Source organism: Schistocerca gregaria, chromosome 1, assembly GCF_023897955.1.
Source record: "Schistocerca gregaria isolate iqSchGreg1 chromosome 1, iqSchGreg1.2, whole genome shotgun sequence".
Taxonomy (NCBI): Eukaryota; Metazoa; Arthropoda; class Insecta; order Orthoptera; family Acrididae; genus Schistocerca; species Schistocerca gregaria.
The window spans coordinates 301,675,485-301,689,711 of record NC_064920.1 but is presented as its reverse complement, the minus strand read 5'-3'; the positions used below and the strand labels follow the sequence as shown (position 1 = coordinate 301,689,711).

The following is a 14,227-nucleotide window of genomic DNA, read 5'->3' as shown; positions in this document are numbered from 1 at the left end:
GACCATGCCTGTTAAATTTATCTGACAAATAGTGTCACACGTGCCATATTATTCTGCAAGTACTGTGAACTGTGTGGTTAGGTTTTTACTGCTCATAGATGCTCAACAGCCAACTATTGTAGCAGCATGCTGATGTTTGCGTGCAACCTATTAATGAGGCTTATCAACATTTACCAATACAGGATTGGCCATACAATTTGTAATATTGGGGGCTGGTGAACAGTGAAAGCAAAGAACTGTGAAACACAATTCTGCAACTGTCGGCTACATCATTTACAGTAGTTAGTGTTGCCCTTCCACCCCCATTTTTCAGTCAGTATAGCAAAGCAGTATGTTGACACTGAGAACTATCAACAAAGAAATAAAGCAAGCAAATGTCACATATGGTGCCCTTTTGGATGAGGACTATTGTATTTGGATGCAATAAACAAGGACTTACGAAGTTTGAACAGTGAATCCGAGAACGGTTTACAGTACAGTGATTTTAACGAAGTGAGTGTGTGATATATATGGCATCAGAATTTTGTCGAGGACAGTGAACACATAATATTATGGGAGTGTGAAATTCAATTACTTTGAAATGTCAGAACTGATGTAGCTCCATTAAACAGCATGATGAAACAGCCAATCCATGCATTGGTTTCATGGCCACAGTAACAAGAGTATCACAGCAGCCAATCAGCAAGTGGGTTCTATGGAAGCTCCCACTGAGTACAGGAGCAGCCAATCAGCACACAGATGTACAAAGCCGACCAGGATAAACAACATGCCTCACTGAGAGAATTACAACTTGCAGCAGCCTTGCAGATAACAAATCGAGATGACAACAGCAGCAGCAGCAGGTGATGAGTGAATAAAAATAAGGTAATTCATAGCAAAGGCCATTTTATATTAAGTGATGCATTATGAGTGACCTTAACGAATGGGGAAGAATGGACAACAGGGGAGTGATGAAATTGATGACAAAGGTGTAGAGGTTCAGTTTTTAAGTGAACAGAAAGACTTAATGGGGACTGATTCGGTAGACAATAGTGGTTATAAAACAGACATGAATGTAGCTTTGAATGATGGGTATGAAAGTCCTATTGTAGATGAGATAATAAAAGCATTAATTGGTAAAAGTAAATAGAAATGTAGATTTAAAATTGGCTGAAATGGAGAAAAGGGTGTAAGAGGTAGATAATCTAAAGCATAGAGTGTGTAGTGTTCCAAACAGTCCATCATTTGTTAGTTCTAAGAAATTTAATAATTTTGAACCATATGGGGAAGTGCATCCACTGAATTTCATTAGGGAATTTAATGATTTGCCTGAAACACAGAATGATAAACAGGAAATGTCATTTGCGAGAGGTTTTTTGAAAGAGGGTGCTTATGGATGGGCAGCTCAGGTACTTCTTGGCATTGCTTTAAAGATGAATATTGGCCCAAAGAAAAGCGGCAAAGAATTTTGAGGGGAGGAGAGAGATTTGCCCCTATGAAGGGTACTATGAAAGGTTTCTGTGTTTTGGATAAGCAAACTGAAATATTTGGACAATGGCCTAGGTAGTGAATCAATAATTATGGGTTTAGAAACCAAGTTGCCTCAGAAAGTTAGAGAATTGCTTGTACCTGCCCCTAGGGGTTATATTGGTGATTTTTTGAATTATGTTGATAAAGTGGAGAGGGTGAAGCCCCCAGTGGAAGATCGTAGAAGGAATTTTGATGATAATAATCAACCAGGGAGAGAGTTTCAGGTAAATAGGATGAACAGAACTAATTATAGTAGAAATTCAAGGAATCGTTGGACGGAGGATAGCCAGAATGAGCATGGAAATAGCAGGAGAAATTCAAGGAACAGAAATGAAGGAGAATATGGTAATTCATACCCATTCCTTCTGATTCAAGTAAAGGTCTGCAATCAATCTTCTCTACCTTCACTTTAATTTCTTTCCCCTTAAAATTTAGGATGAAGGCACCAACATTTACCAGTTGTAGAAAAGACTTCTGTAGCACAGCACAAATAATCTGTTACTTTTATGAAAGAGAGTAATAAGATATAATTTCAAAGGTTTGAGGTTTCCAGCAATCTTACTTAAATATAGGAAAAACATGCATTACTCATTGTAGAGGCCTCCAAAAGCCTACATTAATACAGTATTATTTTAATAGAAATAGTAGTAGTAGTAGTAGTAGTAGTTGATGTTGTTGTCAGGGATGTTTGCAATTTATGCACAATATGGTTACATCTGTATTAATAGTGATTTTATTTGTAAACAATTTACAATAATCAGTACAAAACAAACTGTACCCTTTACTAACATGAAAGAACATACTCATCCACATATGAGGCATATCTGGAAAGTGAGAACCATTTGGGGGGGGGGGGGGGGGGGAATCTTTTAAAACATTTTTTGACCCAAAATTTGTTTTTACAAAAAAGAGCATACCTTAAACTTTTTCTGCATAGTTAACACCATTGTTCAGGCATCTGCCATAGTGGGAAACTAACTTTTCTATGGCTTCTTCATAGAAGGATGGTGCCAGTGAAGACAGCAACTGCTAACAGCATTTTTTGCATCATTTTCTGCTTGTTCAGATCCTTCCCAAGAATGAAACACAGCAGCACAATAACTGTGAAAAACTGTTTCATCTACATCTACATGGATACTCTGCAAATCACATTTAAGTGCCTGACAGAGGGTTCATCAAACCACCTTCACAATTCTCTATTATTCCAGTCTCGTATAGTGCGCAGGAAGAATGAACACCTATATCTTTCCATATGAGCTCTGATTTCCCTTGTTTGATCTTGGTGATCATTCCTCTCTATGTAAGTCAGTGGCAACAAAATATTTTCGCATTTGGAGGAGAAAGTTGGTGATGGGAATTTCGTGAGAATATTCCATCGCAACGAAAAACGCCTTTGTTTTAATGATGTTCATCCCAAATCCTGTATCATTTCTGTAACACTCTCTCCCATATTTCGCGATAATACAACACGTGCTGCCTTTCTTTGAACTTCTTCGATGTTCTCAGTCAGTCCTATCTGGTAAGGATCCCACAGTATTCTAAAAGTGGATGGACAAGCGTAGTGTAGACAGTCTCCTTAGTAGGTCTGTTACATTTTCTAGGTGTCCTGCCAATAAAACACAGTCTTTGGTTAGCCTTCCCAACAACATTTTCTGTGTGTTCCTTCCAATTTAAATTTTTCATAATTGTAATACCTAGGTATTTAGTTGAATTTAAGGCTTTTAGATTAGACTGATTTATCGTGCAACCAAAGTTTAACACGTTCCTTTTAGCACTCATGTGGATGACCTCACACTTTTCATTATTTAAGGTCAACTGCCACTTTCAGCACCATTCTGATATTTCTTCTAAATTGTTTTGCAGTTTGTTTTGATCTTCTGATGACTTTAGTAGTCGATAAGCAACAGCGTCATCTGCAAACAACTGAAGATGGCTGCTCAGATTGTCTCCCAAATCGTTTATACAGATAAGGAACAGCAAAGGGCCTAAAACACTACCTTGCGGAACGCCAGAAATCACTTCTTTTGTACTCAATGACTTTCCGTCAATTACAACGAACTGTGACCTCTCTGACAGGAAATCACAGATCCAGTCACATAACTGAAATGATATTCCATAAGCACGCAATTTCACTACGAGCCGCTTGTGTGGTACAGTGTCAAAAGCTTTCTGGAAATCCAGAAATACGGAATCGATCTGAAATCCCTTGTCAATAGCACTCAGCACTTCATGTGAATAAAGAGCTAGTTGTCTTTCACAGGAATGATGATTTCTAAACCCATGTTGACTGTGTGTCAATAGACCATTTTCTTTGAGGTAATTCATTATGTTCGAAGACAATACATGTTCTAAAATTCTGCTGCATATCGACGTTAATGATATGGGCCTGTAATTTAGTGGATTACTCCTACTACCTTTCTTGAATGCTGGTGTGACCTGTGCAACTTTCCAGTCTTTGGGTACGGATCTTTCGTCGAGCGAACGGTTGTATATGATTGTTAAGTATGGAGCTAATGCATCAGGATACACCGAAAGGAACCTAATTGGTATACAGTCTGGACCAGAAGACTTGCTTTTATTAAGTGATTTAAGTTGCTTCACTGCTCTGAGGATATTTACTTCTACATTACGCATGTTGGCAGCTGTTCTCGATTCGAATTTTAGAATATTTACTTCGTCTTCTTTTGTGAAGGCATTTCGAAGGCTGTGTTTAGTAACTCTTGACAGCATTGTCTTCGATGGTATCTCCATTGCTATCATGCAGAGAAGGCATTAATTGTTTCTTGCAACTAACATACTTCACATACGACAAGAATCGCTTTGGATTTTCCTCCAGGTTTCGAGACAAAGTTTCATTGTGGAAACATTACAAGCATCTCGCATTGAAGTCCATGCTAAATTTCGAGCTTCTGTAAAAGATTGCCAATCTTGGGGATTTTGCATCTGTTTAAATTTGGCATGTTTGTTTCATTGTTTCTGCACCAGTGTTCTAACCCGTTTTGTGTACAAAGGAGGATCAGCTCCATCATTTGTTAATTTATTTGGTACAAATTCCTCAATAGATGCCGATACTATTTCTTTGAATTTAAGCCACATCTGGTCTACACTTATATTATTAATTTGGAATGAGTTGAGATTGTCTCTTAGGAAGGCATCAAGATTCACGACAATGCGTGTCCCCATTCTGCTGGTATCACTCAAAACCTTATTCAACAACTCTGTGAGGAGCAGCTGGCTCACCTGCCACACAACTCTGATGTTGCATCTTCTGACTACCACAGAGGAATGTATTTTCACAACAATGATGACTCAATAAACAGTCTTCACTGACAGCATCTTTCTGTGAAGAAGGCATAGAAAAATTGGTTTCCCACTATGACAAATGTCTGGACAGCAGTGACAATTATGTAGAAAAATAGTTTAAGAAATGTTCTTTCTTCTAAAAATAAATTTTAGTTTAATAAAATGTTTTTGTGAATTTTTTACAAAATGTGGATATACATCTTAGAGATAGAAAAAGCGTGGTTTTAGGAATTAGCTAACTTTATATCTGGCATAAGAACTTAAAATGATGATGATGGAGGACCTAAAAGATATACTGTAGAAAAATAAAAAGTTTTCTGCATTTTGAATATGCATTACCATGACTCAGCAACAGTACAGCACACTCAACATGTCCTGCTGCAGCTGCTTCATGCAGTGCTGTCCAGCCACGGTTATCAACATTATCTGCCCTTCGTCCATCTTTGAGCAGTTTACTGACAGCATTGATATTGCCGGTACGAGCAGCAACTGACAGCAAAGGTGTTCTCAAGGGATCCGGTGCATCCAGCTGAATCATAGTGGCCCTTTACACTGATTTGCAGTTCCTACTGTAGTATAGAAATGTATAAGTAATTGGAGACAACCATGTAACTGAACTATAATATTATACAAATATCTTATCAAGATGTTCAGTAATATTTTGAAACATTAGTGGATCTACAGACTTCTAAATCGTGAAATTTTTAATCTTGTTGCATCAAATTAAACTATTAATAAAGGCAAAAAAGAAACATCTGACAAACTACAAGACCTATGTGTAATAAATTAGAACTTTTAAATTCATAACACCAAGGAATTACAAAAATGTGTATATGTATATTTTAAATTATGAAATGAATGCACTGGTTGCTAAGAATTAAGCTGTAATAATGCTGTACCAGCAGCCATTATATTGACTGTTTTATTTGTTAATCAGTTTTGACATTCCAATCATGTCACCTTCAGGCCTGTCACATGAATGACTACATGTACCACTCGCATACCTATGAGACAAGGTACCAATAACTGTGTTTGGTTCCACAGATATCCAAACTTCATGGGCATGTGTTCTCTTCACACATGTGAGAGCAACATAAAGTTCAGATACCTAAGGAACCATATATCATTATCAGCGGCTTGGCAGCTTGGTGCCTTGTCTTATAGATGCACGAGTGGTGTCTGGTGTCACTCATGCGACAGGCCTGAAAATCATGTGACTGGAATGTCAAAACTGGTTGCCTAATAAAACAATCAAAATAACGGCTGTTTGTACAGTAATATTACATTTCATCGACCAGCTGCTGTTCCACAGTCCCATTTATCTTGATCACTCTAAATAACTGTTTGTCTACATGCAAATTACAAAAGTTTCAAGCAAATGTTCTTCAGCCATCAGGGGGACATCAATCAACATGATTGCCTTTGTAGTAGCTTTGTCTTTTACAAAGATATGAACAGGAAAATGACTTTTTGCAATGGCACCCTGTATTTTTTTATTTGGTAATTCATTTCCTCTCCTAAAGACCTATTCAAAAATGTATCACAGTGTACCACTCACTTAAACACAATGTTATTAATAAAATAACACAACACTGACTTTGATCCTGGGATCACAAACTCGTCCACTTGCTGGAATTATCAGAAAACAAATAAAAACCACGTAAAAACATCACTTTCACTCTCCTGCACCATTGCCCAAGATAGAACATTCAAAGGTACTCAATGTGGTGACCCTGGACACCGAAACTGCAAGAGGAATTTGACAGAGCACTGAAAGACCTAACCTGAAACATGACCCCAATAGTAGACAACATTCTGTCATAACTACTGGTGTAACTACTGATATGCACGGTGTGTACAGTGTATGATACAGATGAAATAACCTCAGACTTCAAGAAGAATGTGATAATTCCAATTCCAAAACAGTAAGTGTTGCCAGCTGTGAATATTATCAAAAAATCAGTTTGAGAAGACATGGTTGCAAATTAATGACACGAATGAGACACAGGAAAATGGAAAAATTGGTAGAAATCAACCTTGGGAAGATCAATTTGAGTTCCAGAGAAATGTAGGAATGTGCAAGGTTATATTCATCCTACAACTTATCTTAAAAGATAGGTAAAGGAAGGGCAAATCTATGTTTGTAATGTCTGTAGACTTAGAGAAAGTTTTTGACAATGCTGACTTGCATACACTCTTAGTAATTCTGAATGTAGTATGAGTGTGGAGTGAAAAGTTATCTACAACTTGTAAAGAAACCAGACAGCAGTTATAGTAGTTGAATAGCATAAAAGGGAAGCAGTAGTTGAGAAGGAAGTGAAATAGGGTAGTAGGCTATTCCCAGTGTTATTTAATCTCTGCACTGATCAGAAAGAAAGAAAAGGGAAATTTGGAAATGGAATTAAGTTCAGGGAGAAGAAATAAAAACCTTGAGGTTTTCCGGTAACACTGTAATTCTGTCAGAGACAGCAAAGTACTTGGAAGAGCAGCTGAATGGAATGGACAGTATCTTGAAAGGAGGAACACCAAAAAATTCAAAACTAGGGTAATGGAATATAGTTGAACAGAAGCAAGTGATGCTGTGGGAATTAGGTTAGGATATAAGACATTAAAAGTAGCAGATGAATTTTGCTATTTGAGCAGTAACATAACTGATGATGGCCAAAGTAGGCAATAGCAAGTAAAGCATTTCTGAAGAAGAGAAATTTATCAACATCAAATATAGATTTAAGTGCCAGGAAGCTTTCTTTACAGATTTTTGTCTGGAGAGTAGTCTTGTATGGAAGTGGTTCGCACAATAAACAGTTCAGAAAAGAAGAGAATACAAGCTTTTGAAATTAGATTAGATTAGATTAATACTTGTTCCATAGATCATGAATACGACACTTCGTAATGATGTGGAATGTGTCAGGTTAATAAAAGATGTCTGTACAAGATATTACTTCACACAAAATATTGCATGACACTAATGTTTAAGGTTTTTTTTCCACCTTAATTTATATCTAAAAATTCAGCCAATGAGTAGAAGGAATGTCATCTAGAAATTCTTTTAATTTATTTTTAAATGTTAGTTGGCTATCTGTCAGTCTTTTGATGCTGTTTGGTAGGTGACCAAAGACTTCTGTGGCAGCATAATTTACCCCTTTCTGTGCCAAAGTCAGATTTAGCCCTGCATAGTGAAGCTCATCCTTTCTCCTGCTGTTATAGCTATGCGCACTGCTATTACTTTTGAACTGGGTTGGATTATTAACAACAAATTTCATAAGTGAATATATATACTGTGAGGATCCCTAGATCCTTAAACAGATGTCTGCAGGATGACCATGGGTAGGCTCCAGCAATTATTCTGATTACAAATTTGGTGCTACAGAAGAATGCTGAATATTAGATGGGTAGATCACATAACTAATAAGGGGCACTGAGTAGAATCGAGGAGAAAAGGAATTTGTGGCACAATTTGAGTAAAGAAAGGATCCATTGATAGAACACATTTTGAGACATAATGGGATTGTCAGTTCGGTATTGGAGGGAAGTGTGTGTGTGTGTGGAAGGGAGGGGGGAGGGGGGGGGGGGTAAAAATTGTAGAGGAAGACCAAGAAATGAATACATTAAGTACGCTCAAATGGATGTATATTGCAGTAGTTGCATAGAGATGAAGAGACCTGCACATGACAGAGTAGTATGGAAAACTGCAACACACTAGTCTTTGGACTGATGACCACATCAAGAAAATTAAGTTTTTAAACATCAGCTATTTGGTACAACTGACAAGACAGCAACTTTTTCTAATTAACAGCCATCTTACTAATTTATTTTAGCTGAATACACACAAACTGCATTGAGATATACAGTGATAATTCAGTGTTGATGCAGTATCCTATTTGTTGTGAATATAGTAAATGAATGCTACACTTAATTCAGTCCAAACATTCAAATTAGCAGGAACTGTTTCCCATCTGTGATACCTTAATTATAGTTGACACACATGCTTGCAAATAAACACTTGCTTGACAGGATGACACTATAATAAAGAGGTGGTAATACAATATGAAATAACAAATAACATTAAGAGTAGGTTACAAAATGGTACTTAATTTTGGTACAGTCCTTTGCTGTCTCTGACAAAATTACAGTGTTACTGGAAAACCTCAAAGTGTTTATTTCTTCTCCCTGAACTTAAATTCCCTTTCCAAATTTCTCCTTTCTTTCCTTCTGCTCAGTGCTGAGATCAAATAAGACAGGGGATAGGCTACAACCCTGTTTCATTTCCTTTTCAACCACTACTTCCCTTTTATGCCACAAATCTACAATGATATCTAAGATAACTTTGCTGTTCTTGGCAATCTTTGGCCTTGTCACTGTAACTGAATGTAATCATGCAGACCCTCTGTTACTGCTTCTAGTTATCCAAAAATAACAACTTCTAAGTTGGAAGGTAGTCTTCGCAGTACTGTACTGGTCTGACTAAAGACATTGATCTGAACTGTCTGACTGTTGACTCATTCCAGATCAGTACAGTTTCTCATTCTAGTTGTTGTTGTCTTCAGTCCTGAGACTGGTTTGATGCAGCTCTCCATGCTACTCTATCCTGTGCAAGCTGCTTCATCTCCCAGTACCTACTGCAACCTACATCCTTCTGAATCTGCTTAGTGTACTCATCTCTCGGTCTCCCTCTACGATTTTTACCCTCCACGCTGCCCTCCAATGCTAAATTTGTGATCCCTTGATGCCTCAAAACATGTCCTACCAACCGATCCCTTCTTCTAGTTAAGTTGTGCCACAAACTTCTCTTCTCCCCAATCCTATTCAATACCTCCTCATTAGTTACGTGCTCTATCCACCTTATCTTCAGTATTCTTCTGTAGCACCACATTTCGAAAGCTTCTATTCTCTTCTTGTCCAAACTAGTTATTGTCCATGTTTCACTTCCATACATGGCTACACTCCAAACAAATACTTTCAGAAACGACTTCCTGATACATAAATCTATATTCGATGTTAACAAATTTCTCTTCTTCAGAAACGCTTTCCTTGCCATTGCCAGTCTACATTTTATATCCTCTCTACTTCGACCATCATCAGTTATTTTACTTCCTAAATAGCAAAACTCGTTTACTACTTTAAGTGTCTCATTTCCTAACTTAATTCCCTCAGCATCACCCGATTTAATTTGAATACATTCCATTATCCTCGTTTTGCTTTTGTTAATGTTCATCTTATATCCTCCTTTCAAGACACTGTCCATTCCGTTCAACTGCTCTTCCAAGTCCTTTGCCGTCTCTGACAGAATTACAATGTCATCGGCGAACCTCAAAGTTTTTACTTCGTCTCCATGAATTTTAATACCTACTCCAAATTTTTCTTTTGTTTCCTTTACTGCTTGCTCAATATACAGATTGAATAACATCGGGGACAGGCTACAACCCTGTCTCACTCCTTTCCCAACCACTGCTTCCCTTTCATGCCCCTCGACTCTTATGACTACCATCTGGTTTCTGTACAAATTATAAATAGCCTTTCGCTCCCTGTATTTTACCCCCGCCACCTTTAGAATTTGAAAAAGAGTATTCCAGTCAACATTGTCAAAAGCTTTCTCTAAGTCTACAAATGCTAGAAACGTAGGTTTGCCTTTTCTTAATCTTTCTTCTAAGATAAGTCGTAAGGTCAGTATTGCCTCACGTGTTCCAACATTTCGACGGAATCCAAACTGATCCTCCCCGAGGTCTGCATCTACCAGTTTTTCCATTCGTCTGTAAAGAATTCGTGTTAGTATTTTGCACCCGTGGCTTATTAAACTGATAGTTCGGTAATTTTCACATCTGTCAGCACCTGCTTTCTTTGGGATTGGAATTATTATATTCTTCTTGAAGTCTGAGGGTATTTCGCCTGTCTCATACATCTTGCTCACCAGCTGGTAGAGTTTTGTCAGGACTGGTTGTCCCAAGGCCATCAGTAGTTCTAATGGAATGTTGTCTACTCCGGGGGCCTTGTTTCGACTCAGGTCTTTCAGTGCTCTGTCAAACTCAGTATCGTATCTCCCATTTCGTCTTCATCTACATCCTCTTCCATTTCCATAATATTGTCCTCGAGTACATCGCCCTTGTATAAACCTTCTATATACTCCTTCCACCTTTCTACCTTCCCTTCTTTGCTTAGAACTGGGCTGCCATCTGAGCTCTTGATATTCATACACGTGGTTCTCTTCTCTCCAAAGGTCTCTTTAATTTTCCTGTAGGCAGTATCTATCTTACCCCTAGTGAGATAAGCTTCTACATCCTTACATTTGTCCTCTAGCCATCCCTGTTTAGCCTCATTCTAGTTGGGATGTACAAAAGAGTACAGAGAGATGGATGGATGAGTAGGTGGATATATGCATGGTGAAATAAATAAATGAATGAAAAGGCAAGAGGAACACATCTAAGCATCTTGGAATGCCTCAATCATACCAAAATCATATCCTCTCAGATTTCTTGTAGGCCCATAAATCCCACATAAAAGATTTCTGCAGAAGATTTGTTTAGTTTGATACAAAATGCTGCTCTATGATTTGCATACACCTTGACTTTTAAATATACATTTTCAATTTAGGCACCATCTATAAGGGCCTACATATCAAATGCTCAGACAATTAAGCAGTTTCTCCTATCTACAATGACATCTACCACAAGCAATTCCACTCATATAGATGCCATTCATCCTTCCCCATTAGCCAAGAATTATGGAATTCACCAATTGCAAAAATAAATATTTTATTCTGCAGTCATTTTATACACCATGATGAAATATCCTGATAACTATTTGCTGCAGAGCAAGAGGTACCCTGATGTTTGCCTTCAATCAGCAGCAATTTGAACAACTTCACTTTAAGGTTCATAGTTCAGCTAAGTATATATGTCTGACAAGACCTTTCTCCTACTTTTCAAACATTTCCCAAAAACATTTAACCTGCGGTTCTACAACTTTCTGCAACATTGTTCCCCTCAGGAAAAACAGTCCAGCAGGGTACAGAGGGAAGTTTGTAGCATTCAGGAGGGTATGCGAGAGGCACTGACATAACCATCTGTTGAGTCAAATAGCTTAATCAGTAACATCAGAGTTCAAACCCCACTGCAGTGTACATTTTTAATCTGTCAGAATAATTTCAACACAACATACACAGACGAACCAAAACATTATCAGCAATGCCCACTCTGAGCTTGTATGTCAGCTGTTAGTGTTGTGGGCATACGAGCAGTAAGAACAGTGTGTATATGGAGAAGAGGTAAATGGGGACTCATTCTAGCAATGATACACATCTTAAATGGGGAAACCTTACTGACATAAAAGACACTAACAAACGGCAGATGTATGGCCTAACACATGGAGAGAAGTATCTCAGAAATGGCAAAGCTGGTCACCTGTTCATGTGCAACTGTCACAAGCAGCTATGGACAGTGGTTGAAGGATGGTGAAAAACCTACGAGTAGACGACAAGATGGTGGACAACCACATCACATTTCATGCTAGTTGGAGACTGCTCACTCTGTAGAGCAGGGTAGATGGCAATTTATCATAAATATGATAAAAGAGTACTATTCTGATGCAGGCACAAGTGTTTCGCAGCACACAGTTCGGCACACAAGATTGAACATGTGGTTTTAAAGCAGGGACCCCTACACATACCATTGCTGACCACATGATATCATCATTTATTACTGCAGTGGGCATGGGATCATAGAGACTGGACTACAGATCAATGGAAATTTGTCACCTATTTGGATGACTTATGTTTCTTGTTACAATAGGCCAATGGCAATGACCGGATTCCCCATCATCCAGGTGAATGGCTGCTCAAAATGTGCAATGTCCCACAGAAACAGGTCAGTGGGAGCAGTATTATTCACCTGGGTTTCCATGGGACCTCTTGTAATCATCAAAGGTGCCACAATTGCTGTGGACTATGTGAACATTACCACGGAACCACATTCATCACTTCATGCTTTATGTCTTCCCCAATGGCAATGGCATCTTGCGATCACATAATCAGAAACAAGCTACACAGGTTTGAGGAGAGTGTTGGCGAAGTCACACTGATGTCTTAGACACCTGATTTGCCTGATATGAACCCAATGGAACACACCTGCTACATTATTGTATCTCTGCTCCACACCCAAAAACCACCACCCCGAAATTTATGGGAATTGTGTGACCTGTGCATAGCTGTCCTGTGCCACATGTCTCCATAAATCTAGTAAGGGCTCATTGAATCCACACCATGCAGAATCACTGTTGTATTGCAGTCTTAAGATAGGCTACATGCTATTAAGATAGCAGTGGAATAATGTTATGGCTCATCAGTGTATTTTCTATTTGAGGATAAGTGATTCAGTTTAGATTAGATTTACTTTCATTCCAATTGATCCGAAGTGAGGTCCTCCAGAATGTAGAACATGTCAACAAAAAACAATATATATAAGAAAGAAACTTCCACATGGGAAAAATATATTAAAAACAAAGATTCTAAGACTTACCAAGCGGGAAAGCGCCGGCAGACAGGCACATGAACAAATCACACAAACACACACACAGAATTACGAGCTTTCGCAACTGGCAGTTGCTAAAGCTCGTAATTCTGTGTGTGTGTGTTTTGTTCATGTGCCTGTCTGCCGGCGCTTTCCCGCTTGGTAAGTCTTAGAATCTTTGTTTTTAATATATATATATATATATATATATATATATATACACACACACACACGCACACACACACACACACACACACACACACATGACAAATATTTACAACTAAAACGAATAAGCTAATGTACCATTCCACAGGTCCCAAGTGAAATGATCGTCATTTTTAATGAACACTATACGAAAGAGTCATTTTACAAACACTAATGCACTGAATTTAAAATAAAATAGTTTTTAATTTATTTATAAGGTAATAAATGTGTAATACTACTATAATACAATGAACACATTACAGCATAGAAATGGTGCAGAAGTTAGATTGTACATGCATGCACACACACACACACACACACACACACACACACACACACATATTTACAATGAACACATTACTGCACTGAAATTGTGCAGAAGTTATATTAGTTGGTTTTACTGAGAAATTCATCAATGGATTAGAAGGAGTTGGCCACCAATAAATCCTTTAGGCTTCTCTCAAACTGAATTTCATTGGTTGTTAAGCTTCTTATGGCTACTGGCAAGTTATTGAAAATGTGTGTTCCTGAATAATGCACACATTTTTGTACAAGACTAAATGACTTTAAATCCTTGTGAAGATGATTCTTATTTCTAGTATTGATTCCATGAATTGAGCTGTTGGTTTGAAAAAGTGATATATTTTTAATGACAAATTTCATTAAGGAATAAATATATTGGGAAGCAGTAGTTAGTATCCCTAATTCCC

The 14,227-nt window shown here is 37.9% G+C and overlaps 1 protein-coding gene across 3 annotated transcripts in view; it reads right to left on the bottom strand.

Annotated features, from left to right (window-relative positions):
- LOC126342147 (ankyrin-1-like) overlaps positions 1 to 14,227 on the bottom strand; it is a 279,165-nt gene that overhangs the window by 245,437 nt on the left and 19,501 nt on the right. Inside the window, exon 2 of one of the 3 annotated variants that reach the window (XM_050001830.1) lies at positions 5,152 to 5,381. The exons of 1 other annotated variant lie outside the window; for it this stretch is intronic. In XM_050001830.1, the coding sequence (XP_049857787.1) occupies positions 5,152 to 5,350 (199 nt within the window). In that variant the 5' untranslated portion in view covers positions 5,351 to 5,381. The remainder of the gene's footprint in view (positions 1 to 5,151; positions 5,382 to 14,227) is intronic. One more of the 3 variants, XM_050001829.1, reaches the window with a different exon arrangement.